This window comes from Glandiceps talaboti, chromosome 12 (genome assembly GCF_964340395.1).
Source record: "Glandiceps talaboti chromosome 12, keGlaTala1.1, whole genome shotgun sequence".
Taxonomy (NCBI): Eukaryota; Metazoa; Hemichordata; class Enteropneusta; family Spengelidae; genus Glandiceps; species Glandiceps talaboti.
The window spans coordinates 13,127,712-13,151,663 of record NC_135560.1 but is presented as its reverse complement, the minus strand read 5'-3'; the positions used below and the strand labels follow the sequence as shown (position 1 = coordinate 13,151,663).

Genomic DNA, 23,952 nt, shown 5'->3' with positions numbered 1-23,952 from the left:
AACAGGGTGAATCTTAGCCCAGCAGTTTTTTCTTTTAAGCCTTTTGATCAAATTAATACTCATAGACCTAATTTGCATAATTATGAACAATGAGGTCATTTTGTCTTAGGATTCATGATCAGTATTGTAGAGAAGTAAACTTCTGTTGCAAATAAATAGAAAGAAAACATTAGTACCTGAACGTTTGGACTGACCGCTTCTGACACCTATGACCCCTTATTAAAAAATGTCATGCAATTTTCTCTCTATGTCTGTGGAACAATAGTTAACTTCTATAGTTTCACCAAAATGGATGAATACATCATTCAGTGTTTACTATTAAAAAGTCTGGATAAGTTCTAAGACTGTAAACTGTGGCACTACATACCAGGTCTCAATGCCTTGACAAGACCAGCTATATTTGGTGCAGAATGACTTGTTGAAAGTGTTGACCGTTTTGGTGACAGCCTCCTTGGTGATGATGTGAGAGTGTCGTTAGGAGGGGATAGTTTTGTAGGTGACAATGGTGGTGAGTTGGTTGGTGTTGATCCACGTGATACGGCAGGAGATTTCTGAGGTGATGGTCCATCTGTTTTCCCTTGATCAGGTTCTTCATCTAGTTTATCCTGATACTTCTCAGCTGTAGAAAATAAAACATAGAAGTGTCGTCATCATCATCATCATCATCATCATCATCATCATCATCATAAGAAGCAGGTAATCTTCTATGACAAATGTATGAAATCATGATCATGAAAATGGACTTGTAATGTTGTAAATTAGAATATACAAAACTGCTACCAGAGTGCAAGTGTATATATCAATAATTTTCATTGGAATAGTATATTTTGCCTATGCTGCACACCTTTGTTCAAATATTGTTGTTTTGCACTGTGGCTAGGCATATTAGAAGGCTGGTTGTTGTGAGGTAGAGGATGGAGAATGGTGGATAAGCAAGAGAGAGAAGTTACTCCAGTTGTGGCTAAAATCAGAAAGCTTTATTTCAAATGCTAAAAGCTAGAGATTACTGGAAGTGGATTACAACTGATATTGGTAGAAGGGATGTATGATTGTGTCCGTAGATATGTACAACTTCTGTTCATGTAAGATATTACTGATATTCATGAGCACATTCTTGAAGGACCTAAATTGTCTCTGACATAAACAGACCTCTTCTGCACAAAACGTTACAAATTTACACACAAAAAGATTTAAAAGAATTACATCTCTTAAAGCTCCTCCTGAAAGGATGGTTTCTTATACTTGCTCCAGAATCAAATGTCCTAAGCTGTGAAGATGACTGTGATGGTGTATCATGTGACGATACTGTCGGACTACTTGCGCCACTGCCTCCTGGGCTTGCATCTGTAGCATCATCCTTCAAACTACAATAAATAAGACATTTATTCTTTCCATTAATTATCTCATGAAGTATACACTTCATTGATAGTGTACCAATATTAAAGATTAGTACAACTTTTGAAATCACACTGGTGTGTTTGCTTGCTTGTGGCAATCAGGAATGAGGCAAGGTTCATGCTTAAGACACAATGTAATATTACTGTCGGTATCTTGTCAAAGTATTTTATTAAACAACACACCTGGATGCCTGCCTGTTTACCAAGAATGATACACATCAATTGAGAGTGACTGTTTATTGACTGACAAACTTACAAAGATATAAACAAACCCATAAAAGTGTCTGCATCAACCTACATTTGTACATCAGACGTACGAAGTGTTGTTACTTTGATCAAGAAAACTATTATCAAAAAACCCATTCTCATTTACAAGCACAAGTTGAAGGCAGTGATACATAATTGACGAGTGGGAATTAACTGACACCATGACTTCTGCTTCATGTTACACTTAAATTACAGCTGTGGGTGCATGTCAAAATAAGTCAACTTTCTTGTTCTATTTGACCCTCTTGCTTGAGGTAAAATGCTATAGCAGGTACCAAGAATTGATATGGCTGATCCTAACATAATGCAGCTGCTCTAATACTGACACTTGCCCTGGATGTAAGTTTTTATATTTACAAATATGGTACACTCTTATTAAGCATTTGTTAATATGTTATACTAAGTCAAATTTCAACATCTTAATAACTTACTTGTAGAGACTTTCCATTGCTTCTGGATTCTTATAGACTTTCTTGAGTGTTTCTATGACCATTTTGCCAGTGGTGAAGACACGATAAGTTAACAGGAATGTGTTAAGGAAGTCTATGCTTAAAAACCTCAAGTCAGTTAGTCTCTCGAGCAAACGCTCAACACTAGCATAACGTATCTGTGGTACTTTACATGAATTCAAAGTTCGACAGAACCGTATATCAACATCGTCCTTGAACAATCGGGGATCTGACCTGGAAAGTATGACAAAGATAAGTTTCTAAAATTAAGTTTAAAGTACAGTAAATGAATTCTGAAAATGTTGCATACTATTATGTCTAAAGTAGAAAAAAGTACAATATTCACAGGACTTTAAAGTTTAGAGTATTCGATCATGTATGTCTCCTCTACATTTGTTGGGTTGATTCCTTTTCACTGGAGGTTTGCATATTCAAAGTTTATCCCAACAACAGATTATGGTATGAGTCTAGACAATGTACTCCAATGATGCCTACATTCAAAGTGCAATGTACTGTCCACATGCACAAAGAACAATGTACTATTTTGATATTAGATTCCTTTCTCCTCCTTTTCACCTCAGATTTGTTTACTAGGAATCTAAGGTGACATAATGTCAGGTATTAATTCACAGTGCTGTCTAACTACAGTGTGTTTTGATAATATTCCTGACTCATATTTCTCATCCCTGAATCCACAACCTGGAATGACTTTCCAACTGCACAAAAATGTTATGTGTGTTGGTGAAACCCATTCTTAAGCAGATTAAGATTGTAACATCATATTACTATGCATAATGTTATATGATACAAGATTAGCTCACAGTAATCACTCCTACACTTCATATAATTTTATATGCATTTGTTATTCCGACCTACACAAAATAAAACAAATGAATACATATACATATCAATCCTATAGTTATGAATAAATTTTTAAATTTCACTTACAATTTGTTAAGAAATGATAACCATCTAGATGTATTGAACAATTTGGTTCAAATAAATGTCTTTTGATACTTGTAATGATGACCTAAAAGTTTGACTAAGACTTGTATGTTTTTTGTTTTGTTTTAAAAATAACTGGCTGGTTACATATAGTCTTCTTCTATGTATTTATTTGAAGTGATTTAATTGGCAAATTACCAAGTACAAAACATGCCTTATTTTGCTCAATTTACAATTTTTTCAGATATTACATATCAGAACACTTCACCCTACACACTATAGTATTAAAACTGCTTTTCTCATGAAAAGTTGAAGTTTTACATATAATTATGCTACTTACGTTGATCAAAAAAGGCAACTATAGTAATTGCTTTCCTTTTATTTCATTGTCAAGGGTAATTTTTAAAAACACTATTTAGTGTTTGTTATACATAAAACTTAAAAGTAGTAACTTTCCTTTTGTTAAAATTGCACTACCATAAATGTTTTGTAATAAAGATTATTTCTTTTATCACTAGCATATTCAGAACATAGCTATCACTAAAGTACGTGCTTCAATATGTGGAATACTTTAATGGTAATAACTTTCATCAGTGAATCAGTTATGAAGGGAGTATATAAAAATACTTTCAACTTCATGCAACAAAGAAATACTAGTAAATAGGAACAAAAATTCATCAAAAAGAAGCAGTTTGTACTGTGCTTTTAACAGTGTGTATTATCAAAATGTTGTCTCATTTCATGCAAAGTTGAAATATTATGATAAAAAAGAAGTTATCAATGAAAGACATAGTCAATAAAAAATTATGACACAGCTTATGATATATAACACTGCAGTTACAAATCAAGATCATGGACTGCAATAGTTGAAAATATTACTTAGATTAATTTGAGTGTTCATAGATAGAAATGCCAAAAGAATTGTATGTATGTTTAAATTTGCAAATAGTGGACATGCAAGAAAATGGAACATTTGAAGCAATAGCTGCATTTAAATAATAGCTGTTTGCATTAACCAAATGATAAGTAAGAAAGATTAATAAAATGAAAACACTTGAAGTTGATTGCTGTGATAAACCCAAATGTGACAAGACAATTCATCCTGTCCGGTGTATATTGTTGAAATGAATGAAATCAACAAATGGAAGTCAGTATATATGTGATGTAACTGATGAAATAGCAATAAAGATGCTTCTATGGCAAAAAACAGATAATGAACTTCAAGCTCTACCCATAAAGAAAGACTTTGATTGACAGTCAGTGACTTTCATTTAAAACAAGTGTTGACAGTTTTTTACAATAAGATTGTGACATGTATCCACCAATAACAGTAGTGATATTGCACACATGGAATTCCCAAATGGTTATATGTTTTTCACTTGTCACTGGCTAAAAATCAATGTTTGACTTAATAGGGTATCAACAAGGGGAAATAAACAGTTACACACTCATTACTTAGTAGTCAGGATTGTTACCTATATTGCAATCCAAGCACTGCTCGACAACGACGTCTAAATCCATTGCAGGGAATTGTGGGTACAAGACATGACAAAGGATGGGAACAAGGTAGAAAACAAATGGTATTTTTCACAATTGTTGTACTAGGGAGAGTAAAATATCTATACTAGACATTAACATGCAACATGACTAAACAATTCACCACTGCATGCTAGAATGTACTAACAAAATGTTGCATAAAAGTAAAAGCATCAGCTTTTCAGTACAATTCCCACCATCCCAATATTGTTGTCATCCTGTACTTTGTTGAAAATGCCAATATGGCCAAATAAAAAAATAGTGTGTTTCCGATAACCTGACCAACCCTAGTTTAAGCCGCCAATCCTAAACATTTTTTTACATGCAAAAAGGTAAAATTATGACAATTTACTTCTATTTCACTGTAGAATTTCTTGCCAAAGTATCTTTGTTACTTTTTAAAAATCACATTCCCCAAGCGAAATGATGTTATTTCAGCCTATGATAGCACAGTCTGTATATTGTGTTCGTCTACTTCTGAATTAGTTAACTTGTCTTCATTTACTTCGTTTATACCTCATTACCTGTTACGGAAGTATTGTGACCAACGAGTATCTTGTCTTTGGGTTGAAGTATTTATTTGAAAAAATGTAAATGTAAAATAAAATTGGCACCTAGTACCTATTTAAGTCATGTTATCGGAAACAAACATGTTTTTTATTTTCGCCTAATAAAAGTGCTGTACATGGATTACAAGGGTACAATGACCATGAGGGCAGATTTCTTAAATATAAAACATGGTAAGGAGTTTATCAAGGGCAGGTGGAAAGGACTCTAGGGAAAGTGATTCTGGCCCTGCTCAGATGGCATTGGAAGCGAGACCAGCAAGGGGCAAGTACATGTATATGTACAAAAGCAGTGCAAAACGTTCAAACAACAACTCCAGGAAATCAAAATCCGTTCAAAAAGGAAATCCCTGATGATTGATTTAAATCCTGGAAAAGCATAAGCATTTGTGGAAAGACAAGAAATGGTAGAAAGATTAGCACTGGTCAAAAGACAAGCATTGGTGGAAAGACCAGCATTGGTAGAAAGATTAGCATTGGTAGAAAGATTAGCATTGTAGAAAGGCCATCACTGGTGGAAAAAACCAGCATGGGTACAAAGATTAGCATTGGTGGAAAGACCAGAAATGGTAGAAAGTTTATAGCATTGGTGGAATGATGAGCATTGATAGAAAAATTAGCAATGGTAGGATGAGTAACATTCAGTAGGCAGAAAGGCTAACACTGGTGGAAAGATCAGCATTGGTGGGAAGGCTAACACTGGTGGAAAGATCAGCATTGGTGGGAAGGCTAACACTGGGGGAAATTCCAACATTGGTGGCAAAGCTAACACTGGTGGAAAGATCAGCATTGGTGGCAAAGCTAACACTTAGGGAAAGTCCAACACTGGTGGAAAGACCAGCATTGGTGGAAAGAGTAACATTGGTAAAAACATTAACATTGAATTGGTGGAAAGACCAGCATTGGTGGAAAGACAAGCATTGGTGGAAAGACCAGCATTGTTGAATGATTAGCATTATTGCAAAGACCAGCATTGGTAGAAAGATTAGCATTGGTAGAACGATTATCATTGGTGGAAAGACCAGCATTGGTAGAAAGACCTGTATTGGTACAATGATTAGCATTGATGGAAAGACAAGCATTGGTGGAAACACCATCATTGGTAGAAAAATTACCGTTGGTGGAAAGACCAGCATTGGTACAAAGACCAGTATTGGTAATATGATTAGCATTGGTGGAAAGACCAGCATTGGTAGTAAAAGACCAGCACTGGTAGAAAAAACAGCATTGGTAGAAAGGCTAACACTGGTGGAAAGACCAGCATTGGTGGAAAGACCAGTATTGGTGGAAAGATTAGCATTGTTAGAAAGAGTAGCATTCATTCATATAAGGCAAGTAGATAATACACACATGGCAGAACAGACAGAAAACAGATATTTTGTAACAATCTAACTGTAATGCCAATTCCCCACTTTCAATTTTGATGAGATCTAAACGCCACATCAGTTGATGTATTCACTCCCTACAAAATATTCAATTTTCATGCAGCATGCATATTTACAAATTGACAAAATGTTTGATATTGGGGTAATCATAATTATCAATTACTGTAAATGTAACTGATGACTAAATTTTGCTTGACGTTTCAAGCTGCATTTGAAGAGATATCTCTCCTAGATATAAGAGTAGTTCCTCAGTGGACAGTAATAACAATACAAAGTGTAAACACATTGCTGATGTGGTTGAACTGAAACAATTATTTCACTTACCCCAGAAGTACAATGAATAAAGTAAGAATAATATATGAAATTACAAGGATATGGATGATGAAGTAAATAAGTGTTCTACCTGATAGACAATGGCATATGAACCGAAGAGTGAGTTCCATCTAAACTACCATTTAATAGTCCATTGTAATGAAGATTATCTATGCACTATGAGAAAAAAATCAAGACACATTCATATTAATATATGAATTTATGAATAAAAGTTAAGACAAGAGCATAGCTGATTTTCAGATGTTGAGGTTCAATGGCAAGGTAAAGTTATGATGAAAGTATGCGAAAACAAAATGATACAAATCTGTTTGTGTAACATACTTCTGAATTGGGTAATTGGCAAACTAGGAAGTCATTGACATTCTGATTTCCTACTGTGCTACCATTTTGAAACAAAGTGCCCTTAGAATGAAGAAAGCACAGTTTAGAATTGTTGTCTTGCATGTACACCAACTACTAGACTGTGAGATATGTTGTGTTGTTTAGTCCTATCAGGCTTACCACAAGTGTACTAAACTGTAGTATACTGCACAGTCCCACCAGATTTGGTTGCAGCCAATCAAATATAGTTATGCTGTGAAGGGTGTCAAAATGACCATGATGCCAGAGTCAATAGTAAACATCAGTTTCTCGTGAAGGTCTGGTATTTTGTCTAGTACAATCAATTGATGAATATCACAATATTTGTTTTTTTTTATAATCTTATCACCAAAAACAGAAACCATTCTGTCCATTTGATTTTAATCTTGTGACCTCTGTTTGAACTTCTAATGACATATTCCTTGTACTGCCTGAATCTTTTGATCTAGTAGCAGATACCCACAGAGTAGTACAGATTTGAGTGATAGCTGATAGTGTAGCATGAATGTCGTACCTTCATGTGAGCCCAAAATTCTATCATTGAAAATGACCAAAAACAAGTCAGAAATATACTTAAATTTGTCAAGAAATCAATCCAAAATTAGTGCAAAAATTGAAGGAAAGAAAGATTTTCAAATTACACTACAGAACTTGATGTTTCTGTGAACCATTTTTTGTCAAAAATCTGCTTGTGAACAGTGCCTACAGTGGCAAAAATATACGCTATCATTGGCAACTATATTCTAACGTACTCGTTATTTAATTGTCTTCTGCCCAACTACTAATTACATGTACTTGTGTACAAACAATACCCCCTTGCGAGAAAGAAGATTAACTCGTACTGAGCAAGAAACTGGTTGTTTTGCCAGGAGGAAATTTTCACGGTCTAGAAAGATATGCATGGTAATTCTGAGTAAAAGGTATTTTCATGCAGATTTCATCTTGGCAGAAAAACACTTATGAGCATTTATAATAATTTCAGAGTATCAATTATCTGCCAAATAAGTAAAATATTACATAATTTTAAGATTTTGTTCATTGATCAAATTTAAAGCCACTGTAGTTCTAATGTTTAGTATAATGTGAGCATTTTTTGGTATTTTAATTTAAAATGGCTTGCTCTAGCCTAGAAGTACAGCATGAGCATCCTTCACTTTGTTCACATTACTGACAAATATTCCATATATAATCTCAAAATGTAGTGTTAGGTTTGTATATTACAAAAAAATAATAATCCAAAATCATGTACAACTGAATACAAAATGGCACAAGCTAACAAAAGAACTTTCCACTCATCATTTGTTACAACATGGAGTCAGCAGACATTGGCAACTTACTGATAAATAATTGTGTGTTTATTTTATAATTGGGCTATTAGTTATATTAAACGTTGATTGAAATTTCTCCCTGAGAGCAAATTTGTAGTCATAATTACTATATTAACATGTAGTAATGCATAGTTATGCTAAAGGATGGTTTACAACTTTAATTTAATTATCATTTTCATTATCACAAGTTATGATATAAAATGTATCAATTATTGTATGATTAATTATCCAGTTAGTTGTATTAATTGTCTACTTAAATACACCATGTGAAGCTTAATATTAATTTCATTATAAGACTGTCCATTAATTATCTTCTATATTATAGCAGACAATTGTTCTCAATTAATAAATGAGTTCATTATGCAAATTGTGAGGATGGTCGATTGAGACAGAAATGATGAATTTCGACAAAGTAATGACAATAAATGATTATCTTATCACAATTATTTTAAACAAACGCAATAGCAAGTCAGGAGCTAATGTCTTTTTTTATGTCAAAGAAATACAATTTGAGACAGGCGCTCCATTTGCTAATGTAATAATTGCCCTCATGTCTTATGTACAATAAACTTTCAATGACAATATGATAAGGTCTGGTAAACATTGTTATTCAACAGGGAACTGTATTTTCAGGCTAAAGATGAATGGTTATGGCTTGGAAGTTGATGGGAAAACAGAGCTGCATAAATATTGACACAGAATTTATTGTCCTGGTCACAATATATGACAAATAAAGACTTGTGCATGTAAACACCTAAGTTCTCAGAGACAATCAGTCGGAGGTGTATGGCACAATTTGCTGGTCACTGGTTCAGGAGCAAATAACTGAGTAGTCAAATATCTGGTTACTTGGCAACCAAAGCATGGAAGGAGGAAGCCAGGACTAGACCAAATCTGATGTATCCAACATTTGCCTCTGAACTCGGGAGAACTATTGCTGAATTTGAAAAAGTTATGCAGGACAGATATCAATGGAGAAGTACTGTGAACAACTTCTATGACACCTGTACACCAGACGACTAATAGACAGATTGATTCTCACCTGGCTAAGATCACTCATCCATGCATTCTTCTCTTGTTGTGTACCAGCTACCAATATGATATTCAATGGAGGACCACTTTTACTGTCCACAATTAGTTTTACTTCCATGTTATCATATTCTGTCTGGCTAGTGTGACTGCTTACACTACTCTCTATCATGAGAAACATATCAGTTAAAAATATCAATATATTTCTGTTGCACATGACATACTCAAACTGCAGCTTCTGAAGATTTAAAATGTGTCTAAATTGACATTCATAATTCACTGGTAATGAAATCTGGGAGATATTGCAAGAAACAGATCTGTCTCTGACAATTACAAAGATTTAGGACTTTCACAGTATTGCATTAATTGCTACCATTAAACCAGACATTTATACTCAGAACACTCACAATCAAATTGTACAGCTGGAGTCAGAAATACGTTAATCATAATATTATATAGTTATTTTACAAACTCAATCACAATCAACAATCATTATCAAATGACAAGATACACAATCAATCTTGCCATTGTTTCAGATAGGCCCATCCTGCTGGGCAGGAGAAACTCAAATTACCAAAGGGTGAATACATGACTGTTTGTACATTTATGCTATTACAATAATAATAATAATAATCATTATAATATGTTTTAGTCTGTAAAATACTTACCATCATCATCAAATGGATCAAAGTCATCCACCAGCATTGTATCTATCAATGGTATCTTACCTCCAGTCTGCAGCATGGAAAAAACAGATATTATGTTACATGTAAATGCTTGTTCTCAAACAATGTATGGACACACTCGGTGTAGTTACGGAACTCATCAACAAATGATATGAAGAGCAAAAGTAATTAGTATACATCGTGATGAATTTAATTTGGCATTTGTTAATTATTATGTAATACTTGATCCAAGTCAATGCAGTTGAAATGCTGCTGACATCTCTAAAAGTGAAGACAACAGCACTCAAATGTATCATAGGCACAGTTTGGATGGGCGTGATGAAGTTTCTACAATTGCTTATACATATCCATAACAGTCATATCATTCTAAAATGTACTCTACGAATATTGTGACTGAATTGTAATTTATTCTTCTTTATTATTCACTGGCAAACCTTGGATACTACTTTAAAGTCCATTTGAGTTGACCCTATACCTTTGCAAGGTGAAGTCTGCCACTTGACCCTCTGGTAGTAATCAGCAAATGGTGAGTAAACAGGAAACATTGTCGAACTCCTTCTTTCCTCGCATCTGATTTGGAACTACTCAATGAACCAAGTCTACTACGATTTTTTCCTTTCTCTCCTGCATACACACGAATCAAAGTACCTGAAAGAGAATGAGTATGTGAACAGCCATTTTTTTTATTAACTAGTGTGGTATATATAATCGATTATGTTAACCGTCATTCCACAGCTATTTTATATAGACTAGTCTAGACATCATACAATACTGTAGATTTACTTGCACATTCTATTTAATAACAGCTGCATAAGTTGTATAATACATCTACATATGTTACCTATACCTTCTTATTTTACCCTTTCTGTATACATGTAGAAATTTGCTGGTCATACACACTACTAGATAATTAAAACACAAAATTAACAACAGTATTAACACAATTATAACACACATGTATCCAATCTAAATGACATTTTAATAGATCAATGTCCAGCATTTAATATTGACAAAAAAAATATTTCAAGAATTTATGTAAAAAGTATGTACCCTGTCGTACAAATGTCTGGTTGACATCAAGTAGAATATCACATCCCTCTGCTATCATTCGTTCAATTGACAGATTCTTACGAATATTCTCAGTTTCTGACACTTCATCATGCATCACCTACGTAACAAATGGAAAAATGTAACAAATGAAAAAAATGTAAGAAATATTTAAAAATGTACGAAATATAAAATGGTTCATCTTTTTAAACACCTAGTGATATTTAAAACTTATTAATTCCAACTACAAATGTTACATGTGAAAAGGCTACCTTTTGTTTGCACAATTATTGGCGATGGAAACACTATGCAAGAAATAAACTTGGCATTATTTCATAATCTTTTCGTTCTGGAGATATGTTATGATTTCACATCACATGCATTACACATAACTACCTAGACAACACTGAACTGGAACTTGCTCCTCATGCATTGTTCAATGAGGTCCTTACTATATGGACATGCATTGCCTAATTGGAGTCGGCAGACATGCATATAATAGTAGAAAATGAAAATGCATGTTTCCTTTGAGTGTGTTCTAACTTGAAATAAAGCAATCATGAATAACTATGGATGGATAGATGGATGGTCTGAAACATGTGAGCACACTCTAGAGACCTTCAGCTGCTGGTGGCTATAACAAATAGATAATACATAGAAAAACAAACATAGGGGAAAATCGATCTATTGAAACAACTTTGCTATCAATATTACTCCTACTGTGAATAGAACTTACCCTGGACAATTCCTCCAATTTATTCTTGGCATGATCCAAGCTCTTCCTCTCAACATGATCGTGAGGTGTATGTGCAAGCAGTTCATGCAGGGTTATGATATATCTTGGAATCTGTAAGAATGCATAACAAAACATTTCATTTTTGTGTGTGATAATTTTCAGCTAATTTCAGATCTTGTTCTGCTTGCTGGGATGTTTAATATCACATGCAATTCTGTGTTTCTTTAGGACTTGGATATTAGTGTTGATAATGTATCTTAACAGTTATTGTTATATCTTTACCTTTACTATATAGTTGTGAAGATTTGAAATTTAGATTTATTTATCTGGTTGCAAATATTAAAAGTACTGCTGAGGATAACACAAGAAAGCAATTAAAACTTATTTCCACTGTGGTCCTTGATTAATAAAGTTTCAAACAAAGTAATAAAGTTTAATAGTTTATCATACTTTATATTAGATTACAGTTTAAGTCCCAAAAGAATTTCATAGATTAAAGTACATAAGTTTAATGAAATAGTTATCCAAATAAACAGTTACTATGTCACATAATACCAGTTGAATGTATCAAGATAAGTGGAAGGTAGAATTTATCAATTGGACAGGACAGAACAAAAGCTAAATTAATACCTTGCCATTATCACAATTGATGATGCAATGATGGTCTATTTGGATGGTTTAGATGAATATCTTAGCTTTAAGGATGCCATGAATTTATGGGGAGAGTTACATCAAAAGATTAATCATGGCAACCTTTAGAGAGTGCTTGCCAGTTTTTTATGTCTTGTAATGCATCTGGATGACTTATTGTCTTTAAAAAAAACATAAAAATATCATTGTCTTTGTAATCAATCACTACATTTCACAAAATAAAACACGGTCTACTGTGTGTTGCGCCACAGGAGACAAATAAACCATCACAGTTCAAGTAACACAACTATAAAACATACTACATGTATGTGTGGTTGCTAGAGGAATTTGCTCTCAAAACTTGTGAATTAGCTAAGGAATCCACTAGGGAGATGTTACAACGAAAATTGCGCAAACCTGAAATGAAACGTCATCTGGCTCAACAAACATCTTACCAACGTAACATTTTATGGTCTGGCTAGACAAATATCTCAGATACAGTAATTGCTATTGTCTGGCTTAATATAGAATCTAATTAACATTTCCAGATGTTATCGTCTAGTATGACAAGAATTGAAGTATAATTCGTTTCATTTTCGTCAACTGACTGGCTGAAAAATATCAGAATAAACATGTTAACATTAGGTTTACCTTCATGTGCTGCCCTTGTACATTTAACTGTTACTATCATGGTAGCTCACAATTGGTGCAAAGACAGTTGAGTGTTATTAATTACACATGTATGTCATGCCAGGCAATTAAAGAAGCAATACTGGTAAGATTTTTGTGGCACCAGACAATAAAATGTAGCAATGTATTAAAGTAAGATTTTTGTCCAGTCTGGCAATTATTGTTTCAGGTTTCATGATTTGTGTTGTAAAAGAGACGTACCTGATGCATAGGATATGTTAGGAATGTTTCCAAAGACCTGCCTTCACAGACTGGTTTTGATTCATATTGCTTCAGTAAATGAGTGAATGCCGGATTCTGTTTACATTCAGCTAATACCTGCAAACTGTAATGATGATTTCTAACATATTCATTATAGATACTCAACATGGGTAGCAGCATATCAAACAGATCCCCTGTAGGTGAGACAGAACAGAGAAGAAAAAAAAGAGGACCACAAAGATCAATTGAAATAACAGGAATATGTCTGCTGAGACTTTTAACCACTTAAAAACAAAACCCAAAGTAGCCTATAGCCTATTGCCTTTTGGGGCACTATCATTTCAAAGAGAGGGGACAGTGTCAGGTCACTCGAGTTAGCTGCAGGGTAAACCAATTTATTTTTGAAATTCGTCTCTCCTAAGTTGTCTATACAAATATTGAGGCCTTTTCCTACAATACAAGCTCTTGTGAAAAGTTCTTAGTTCTTATACTGAATATGAAGTAATCAATGATAAAAAACCTTGACTTCTCTGACCCATAGGCTATGCATATAAATTGGTTATGTTATCTAATCTAGGGGAATAATCAATAATATTCAGAACTGAATACTATGGGCTACTAGCTGTCTTATGTGTATCCCAAAACACAATGTGAAGTAAACCCAGGGGGATGCAGTATTAAAGTAATAAGCTAATTCATGTATTGAATTTCAAATGAAACTACATACTGCTAACAAACATGGGTATCCCAGTTCAGATAATCACTACACTCGGTGCAATAGATTGACTTGTGATCTCTATAATGTCATCAAATACAAGGTGAATGCGAGTAATTATAAGGCTGGGGATAAATTCATTCTTAAAATTGGTTGAAGTTATCTTTGATAATTAGCAGTATTGTAAAAGAAAAACTATCAATCAGTCAATCAATCAATCAATCAATCAATCAATCAGTCAGTCAGTCAAACAAACAAAATGGCAAGAGGTGCCTATGAAATGAATTAGGAGTCAATTTGAATAGATCATTTTCTTGTCTTGTTAAGCTTTGCTTCCGCATTGTTTGTACTTTTTTTGTTGTATGTAATGTTTTTATGAGTGATAAAACAGGGTCCAGATGGAAATCAGTTCTTGTTTCCTGGTAACCCTGTTTTTATTTTTATCTAAGTATTTATCTATTTATTTACATGTTCCTACTATTACTGCTGCTGCTGCTGCTGCTGCTACTATTACTACTACTACTACTACTACTACTACTATTACTACTACTACTACTACTACACTACTACTGCTACTACTACTACTACTACTACTAATACTACTACTACATTTTGATGCAGAATAATGATAGAAAATGAATATTTATGGAAATTTATCCTCATTTTTTTTCATAACACAATAAAAATTAAAAAGTATATTTTATTGTCACTTACCAAGCACCAATTTTGGCCAGTGTTCCATTCTGGCACTCAACCCTTTGTAGAAAATTTGATGCAGGAAAAACACAGTCTCGCTGTTGAAAAGAGAAGACATTTTAAGGAGTAAAAATCAACATAGATTTTTTTTTTCAAAATCGAATGTCTTAAAATTTATACAGCTTTGGCTGGGTCATACATTGTTCACCATTGCCACTCACTTCTTGTCAACCTTCAAAATAGTTCCATTACCTATGAACAGTGCAGGTGAATGCCCCTAAGAACAATGCCAATCTGACCTAAAAACGTTCACCTTTTATGATACATGGTAAATTATCTCCATCATGACTTGCTCCTCAAAAAAAAAGAGAAGAGAATTACACAATGAGATTTACCCTTATGTAGCAACACTTTCAAATTGCAACTTGTACAAAGATAAAATTTCACACAGTTAATTCTTATTTCTCCTTTTAAAACTATTAGAATTTATTCTTAAAGTGCAAACAAAATTTGGCTGGCACATACAGGCTGTTTTTGTTCACTGTATAACTATATTGCCGCAATATGTTGATATAACTGTTACAGTATTTAAGCTATTGAGTGGACGTTGGTTTAATTATAGTCTCAGTAGGGAGGTCTCATAGAGTTTTATTGACTTCCATATACTTGCAGTGTACTGTTTTGGGACTTCCAATGATTACACTATCTTGATCACCGGGTGATTAGAATCACACAACAGATCGAGACACCGCTATCATCCACTTGTGTACATTGAGGAACATTTAGTTTGTGCCTATCTTAATAAACCGAAGGCTCAATAACCAGAGTCCCAAAAAGTCCCAAAAAACCAAATTTTTATTATAATTGTACACTTGACATATAATGCACCTCAGGAATAAACCATTCAAACATTATATAATTGCTGTTAATTTGTTGAAAACTTCAACTAATTATTCTCAGCAGTGAAAAATCATTTTTAAAAATCCGAGTTCACATATATGCCAATTTTTTTGAAATACTTGTGAAAATGATATTCACATTTAGTCATTTTAGAATATGAGCATTGATAGACTATAAAATATGCTGTGTCACTCTGCCCTCACCGGCCTCCTCTCTCCGAGAGGTTAACCAATGTGTGAGGTCACCCCATCATGGTGTACGTACCAGGTTACACTGACTAGGCCATTGAATACTGTGTTAATTCTATGGAAGATAAACTGTGATTCAAAAGCCCAAATAAAGGTGTTTGTCCCATCTAATTTGGATGTTGCCAACATATTTCACATTGGGCAGATTTCCCTTCATGCGCAAATGCCCATTTTGGAGCACAGTATCATTCAGTCCAAATGGTGAGCAGACACTATCTCTTCAGGTAGCTAGAAATTTACTTGTTATAGCCACAATTATTATTTCAACTACATTAGGCTACATTGTTTATGTTTAGGTCTGATCATTGCAGGGCACATACTGGAATCAAGGCCGACTCATGGATTCACATTTGCAACTTTGGGTTGACCAAAATGTGTGTATTTATAAACATTCTCTTCTCTTGGGTCTAAGCAACACCTACCCTGGGCAAATTGCAACCAACCACACTTATTTATGTAGGCTTAGGATCAATGACTCAAAGTTGACCCTTTTAGTCTGGCATGAACCCCTACTGTTAGTAACAGCTGTACACAGTACACATTGCTACCAAGAATACGTATGATTAAATATAAACATTAGAATTGATTTCTATCTTGTATAAAGTTGGCAGCACAATGTCTTTCTTATCGTATTACTGTGATCTGTTAAATGAAAATAAACCAAACCAGCTTTTAGAACATTGTCATTATTCAGTTACTACATGAGAAATGCCAAGATATTTGGGAGATAACACAGAGCAGATCTATAAATCACACGTACCTCATATAACAAAAATAAAGTACATAACCATTTCAAAGCTTACTGCAAATTTTATGAACAAAGAAAAACTTATTTCATCTAACAGTGGTATTGATTGCCATTTTCATAAAAAGGAAAGACAACATTTTAACTTTATAATGACATTTTTTTCTAGTATTCCCATTAATATTAGATTGAATTTGAAATTGCTACTTACATAAACATGTATTAATTTTACCTACACTATTTATACAAATGAATATTGATAATTCTTTTGTAATTTTCTTTGAACCTTCATCCTCAACTGTAGACTCTTTTAAGTCGTTTTCAATACACAACAATTACTTCCAATTAAGTAATCAATTAATTGTTTCATTTAGATTCCAGGCTAATTAATTGTTAATTTTATTCCTAATTAGATTCCAGATTCATAGACATACCATACCAAAATAATACATCATTAGCTTGCGCAGCGGCTGCAAAGCAGCCGCACAATGGCTCAATTACTAGTACGCATACACATCCTATATACATCTGTACTTATAATGCAATGTTTTTAGTGTTTCTACCCAAGGATGCATTGTGGCGCAATGACTACGCATGCGCATTCCATATACTCTGCGCATTCTCCACGCGAAGGGCACTATAGCTATCTGCAATATCATCGTGAGGCAGCCACGGTCACAAATGAATCTACCCTGCGTGAGCTTATGGGCTTTGCCTAGTTATGATATTACATTTAATTCCAAATTCTACCACTGCCATAGAAACAGTGATAAAGGGTCTATTCCTTGAAACATCTGTTTTGACTACTACTTCAGGGACTTCATACCTATCAGCACTTTCAATTAAAAGTAGGTCACTTAGGGTTTGTTCACAGAGCTAAGTAATAAATCAGTCAAAATCCCCATTTCATTAAAGCTATGGTGATAAAAAAAAGTGTTTTTCTTCTACTTTCATTTAAATGGACCCATAACTTTTGTAAGGTAATAGCTTATTTAAACATCAATGTTTAAGTCGGATGGTAATTTATAAACTTGTAAGCTTTGTATTATTATACCTAATAATCAAACATTTACATTCTATGTTTAAGTGTGGCTGTAACTTATACTTTATTGAATAGATTGAAGTGGTGCTGTAACTTATTAGGCATTGTCACTTTTATAAACACATGCAAATTTTCACCTGTGTGACTTCAAAACGGACAGATCAAAAACCTGAATCACCCCTGTTCTACCAAACGTTTTATTCTCAACTGTTCAGAATCTCTCATTCCTGCCTCTGAATGCTACGATCCCATTATTGGAATAATTATGGACAGTACTTTCACAACTGGTAAATGCACACATTTACTATAAATACATCCTTGGGTGGCACAAGTGTGGTATATTCAGAAGTACTTTGATTTGTATTTAATTCTATCTCAAAATGTCGATGATCGATGATGATTTGTGAGTGTAGCAGCACGTAGCATATACCAATGCTCCTGAGCTCTAAATTTGCAAAATCCCGAAACGTATTACAAATGTAAATTCAGACAAGTTTTACTTATATTTTAAAACTAAATTTGATATTACATGTATATCGCAAAGCTACAACCAAAAATGTTGACTGAGAAACCACATAACACCCTGACCGGTCAATCATAAGCGATTGACCTTATGACAGGACATGAATGAAAGTTACATGATGATGTAATTTGCATAACCATCGGATACCATTTTTTGATACGCGATGAAGAATATAGTGCAACGAAACATCACAGTATTTATAAAATTTGATTCAAAATTATAGAAAAAATATAAGGATGTCTTATTTATGTGATAAATATATAATCCCACAAAATCAATGTTAGTTTTACATCTTAATGCTCAATGTATATAATTCTGTAGCTCGTATATCTGAATTAATCGGTAGAATCACACCTGAGTGTTATATGATGTAATTTTTACATTGATTTTGTAGGATTATATATAAATATATCTAATAATTATATATTAAAATTCTAACAATTATAAATCAAACACCTGTGTGTTAGAATGGTGGCGCCTGTTATTTTTCCTTGCTTTTAAATTGGTTGGAGATTAATTTGGAAAGAGCCACAAGTTTTAACTGAGAGTATACTATGTTCATTTGTTATGCAAGTGTAAGCACAGCATGTGTTCTAACTCTCGGTACCTGAGTTAGGAAATAGGAATACGCACGGTAGGAATCAGAATGTAAACATGCCTATTAACTATTCCTGATCACTGTGATATATGAAGTGGGTTCAACAAGTATCAATTGGCAACTTATTTTGATTCACAATTATTTATCAGTTACACACACGAGCAAAAAAGGAGAAGAATTTAAGAAGAATTTAGAAGAAGACACTAACCTGTTCAAGAATATCGAGTTGACATCTTCATGTGTAATGGCTGGTTTCTTTGAGCTGGCAGCCATCTTAAGTGGACGGAGAAAACAGGAAACTATTGTAGACAATTGCTCAACATATTCCTTCTCACATTCTACCATACCAAATACAATGCTGTTACGTTTTCGCATGCTCTCGGCATGAGGTGATCGAATATAGTCTTGAACTATTGCTCTCCATCGACGTCGGCATAACCAACCCCTGATGAAACTTTGTACCTGAATTTTGAAAGAATGACACTCATCTTAGAGTGAACTTTTCTAGCAACAAATTTAAACTATTTTACAAAGTTTATAAAATAACCATTTTAACAAACTAAGTTGTGCTAAAAAGTAAACAATTTCAACTAAAAAGTTACCTAGAATATTAATATCATATTCCTTCAACTAATTTGTTCTTCTATCAAGACTAAGAAATAATGTTGAGTTGAAAAGGGATGAAATAAGAAGGGTAAACATGGTGTCTGGAATGGTCACAACGAATAAACTGCAAGACAAAAAAATAATATTAAAGATATCATAGAAGAAATATGAGAAGAAAAGAAAAAATACATATATTAAGAAGACTAAAGAACTGCAGGACCTAACACTAGTTGAATAGCTACCATGAAATGACAAAAGTATGAATTGAGAAGAGAAAGAGAAAGTACGAGAAATGACAGAACAAGACACAAACACAGCTACATTGTTAAGATTTGTATTGGGCATAGCAAGGTAATTGGCAATTGTATGAATGACTATAGAACTACACAGTGTCACACATTATTAGACAAAAGGAAAGATGATGATGATGATGATGATGATGATGATGATGATGATGATTGTGGTGAATGGAATTTTAATCTAATTATCTATGAGAACTACTGGGACAATTAACAATCACTAGAAACTTCTAGGCATGTTGATACTAATTGATTGTTTTACTTTCACTAAAAGTGTTGACTTCTTCATATGCTGTTGCTGAAATATTAGAAGATGAGAAGAAAAATAGACAAATGACATCTTGTTATGAAGAATGGATATATGATATCTTGTTCTAAAATTCAAATATGAAATCGATATGGTACATGTTTCTGTTAATAATGCAGTTGATTTGATTAAGAAAGAAATTATGAAAATGTCAAATAACTGAAACCATATGAATGGTTTGAAAAAGTGATATGAAAATTTAGCTGTACACTTGTTCTATGCATATAATGAATAAAAATGCTAGTAGCAATGAATTTTACAGCTAGTATGAACATAATGTAACTGGTCCCCCCAAAAAAATCTTTTCGGGGGTTATTGAAAAATTAGTGAACAAACATTGTATAGGACACTAATATACCAGCTTATACCTGATTCTCTAGGGTTCCCCAATCTTAGCAAACCCATTGTATAACTGTTATCAATGACTCTGGTCAGCATTCATTTACTGAACATAAGTTTCCTTACACATTTTTTTTATTTGAAATTGTGAAAAATGAGACATCACTGACCAATGATGTTACATTAATCAAATGTAAGCACAGCTTAGCTCTATTTATTATATTTATAATAACCAATAGACGATAATATTAATTACCTTTTTGATTTTCTTAATCTCATCAGACTCTTCAATTTTATTACTTGAACACAGTGGAACTTGTCTGTGTTGTTTTTTCATCTCATTTATCTGCAAAGAGAACATATTGTAAGTGGTATTAAAAGGCATTATGATTTGCAAAAAGGTAAAAAACTTACTGACGCATATCACAGAAAATGTAAAGGTATGACAGTGAAGTGTTAAACTTAGCTGGCTTTGAAATGCTATGATACTGATTCAGAAGATGATATTGCAGTTCTTATGATACAGATCTTTACAAGAAACACTGGGTCACACAAAAACTGAATGTGTCTCAACAAATCTCAATTCTACATGTTTCAATTGACTGTTGAAGTACATCATCAGCACCCAAAAGTAAAAATATTCTCTGGATTGTCTAGACAAAGCTGACCTCTGTAGGTTTCTACACACTCTGACTTGTATACATTAGCTTCATCCTGTTCATAGAATGTCATTGGGTCCAAACGAAACAAGAGACCTCAGTAAAGTCTGCATAGATAAAACCTGACTCTGTATGTGTCCATGTACTCGAGCATAGGAGTCATCCCATACATAGAGCATCACAAGGTCCAGAAGAAGAAACTGGAAAGTCTACACAAAAGTCAACTCAATAGGTTTCCATATACACATACGCACTGACTCACTGACTCACTCTCTCTCTCTTTCTCTTTCTAATAGCTGTCACCTGTTCACAGCATATCACCAAGTCAAATTCACATGAAATGTGCTATATTGTCATAGTCTACTTAGTATCTCAACTTTGATACACTGTGTCCATTATATTCTATCGATGACAAACATTATCATAACTTACTGAGTTATATACAATATCGTGATATGTGTGTTGGAAGTATTAAAATTGATATCATTGTCGTCAATAAGAGAAAGTGTCCTTGAAAAAAGAACAAAACGCTTAGAGGTGTTTTGACAAAGTGATAAAAACATTTTGCTAAGAAATTTCCATAGCAACCATGAATTATATACATCAAATTTGACATGACAATTTTAGTTCTTTGAAGCAGCTTCATATTCACCTTGCAATGTATTTGAATTTTTCTTCATCGATTAAAATTTTGAATATTTGTTTACAATATGTTAGTAATCTCTCTTGACCAAATGATATTGTAGAGTAGAACACTATATATCATATATTATATACATTAAACCAAACACATACAATTTGTATTGAGCACTCAAGCAGAAAAGACAGGATATTTTTCTCGGTTATTCGACCACATGATAATAAATGTATGTTAAGTTCTGTGGTGCTCAAAAAATAAGTCAAAACTTTCAGTCCGTTTCTTAAATTTTTTTGTGCAGGTATAACAGTAGTATTTCCTCAATTACCAGAGTAATGCTTAATATGGGTTTGGAACTAAATTCTGGAACAGTCTGTCTGTGTTTTGTTATTGATATTTGATCCTAACGAGGACTTGTATTCTACTTTGCATTTTCCCATGTGTAGATAAACAAAAAGTATATATGATAACCCAATATTCTTCTACTTTCAGACAAGGAAATTACAAGTATCATAAGGGGTACGTCCTGTCACTATGAGTCAAAGAACAAGAACAGTATTTTCTGCTTGAAGCAGTATTTTCTGGCAGAATGAAAAAGAATGGGGAAAATGTGTTTTCCACTGAAAGAAATCTTGTCAAAACATTAATATACTTAAGATGTCTCAATTGGATAGTAAAGTAGACATGATATTGACTGTGTGGTGTAGAATAGGAATCATTGTTGTAATTCCAGGAATTATTGATTAGCGTTTTCCAAGAATTTAACATCAATTTTATCAATAAACAGGCTGCATTTTATCTGTTATGTTCACAACATGTTGTTTCTTTTCAAACCAACCATTTCTTTTCATATATGAAATGAAGATCCTTATTCTTTAAAATTATACATAGAGGGAGACCTTATTTATTTTTATGCTTCTCATCATAACACACTTAAAATGATGGGTTGTTTCGGTTAAAGATGAAAATTTACTTAATATATATCAAAATTTAACAAGAGGTAAGTGTGAGTACATGTTGGTGATGCTTCTAGTTTATAATCATATCTTTATCAGTCTGGAACACTTAAAATTGACAATTAAATTCAGAAGGAAAGTATAAATCACTTGTTTTATTATAGGTCCTGTGTTTCTGCAGTGAATGATAATTTTCTTCCAGATACGTGCCTGTCTGGTCACTATCTAACCATCAACAACTTTGTCATTTGATATTGTGATTTGCCTACATTTCCAGCTATAATATTATATATAATAATTATTTCACTGGACAGGAGAAATGTAGCGTCATCCAGGGGGCATGGGAGACATAAAAAATTTAACCACTGCGCTCATTTGTATATGAGTAAACATAATAGTATACATTTTGTACATGTCTCAATTTTTAATAACAGAAAAATCTTAAATTGATATACTATGCATAATTAAATCATGTAATACACTGATGTACAAAAACAACCTCACTTTAATAAGAGTCTCTTATGGTTAGATTTTAGTGAGATTGCATGAGTACACTTATGTCCTCAAATAATTCAGTAATTTTGCCTGCAATATCACCTCATCATCACAACTCGAATCCTTACGATCAATTTTTAATGATAACAAACTTATAACATGTCCCTATACCGCAATTAATAGCAGGTACATGACTCACTCACTATAAATATTTCAATATACACACAAAATTATTTCCTCCTGCTCAGTTCAATATAACAAGGTAGTATATTCTCTTTAGAATTTTTTGCAGAAAACTATTGACCCAATTTACAATGTCTGGGAAGAAAGACACCTCGATCCTCTAAATGTGGAACTTTTTGACATCAAGGAATTAAATTCAAAAGCAATTATTTTCTGAGTGTGCTGACTACTTTGAAACCATGTATGCAGACATAATCAATTTAACTGATTTGAGTGGCACAAATTTTATTTTTCAAAGGGATCCTAAGAAATTGCAGAGCTTATCTTGCCTTCCCTAGAGTACAATGCAAGGCATGCCTTTGCCTAAGCATTTAAACTCAGCTATTGCAATGATATTAGTTTCTACATATTCTTATAAT

The 23,952-nt window shown here is 33.3% G+C and overlaps 1 protein-coding gene across 1 annotated transcript in view; it reads right to left on the bottom strand.

Moving 5' to 3' along the window:
* Nucleotides 1-23,952, bottom strand: part of LOC144443246 (ras-specific guanine nucleotide-releasing factor 2-like) — a 71,147-nt gene that overhangs the window by 8,654 nt on the left and 38,541 nt on the right. The window contains exons 4-17 of the mRNA XM_078132667.1: nt 20,860-20,949; nt 19,261-19,514; nt 15,015-15,094; nt 13,586-13,779; nt 12,065-12,175; nt 11,332-11,449; nt 10,757-10,929; nt 10,264-10,330; nt 9,609-9,760; nt 6,949-7,034; nt 4,534-4,569; nt 2,096-2,347; nt 1,204-1,364; nt 368-619 (exon numbers count right to left, since the gene is read on the bottom strand). Coding sequence (XP_077988793.1) covers nt 368-619; nt 1,204-1,364; nt 2,096-2,347; nt 4,534-4,569; nt 6,949-7,034; nt 9,609-9,760; nt 10,264-10,330; nt 10,757-10,929; nt 11,332-11,449; nt 12,065-12,175; nt 13,586-13,779; nt 15,015-15,094; nt 19,261-19,514; nt 20,860-20,949 — 2,026 coding nt within the window. The remainder of the gene's footprint in view (nt 1-367; nt 620-1,203; nt 1,365-2,095; nt 2,348-4,533; nt 4,570-6,948; nt 7,035-9,608; nt 9,761-10,263; nt 10,331-10,756; nt 10,930-11,331; nt 11,450-12,064; nt 12,176-13,585; nt 13,780-15,014; nt 15,095-19,260; nt 19,515-20,859; nt 20,950-23,952) is intronic.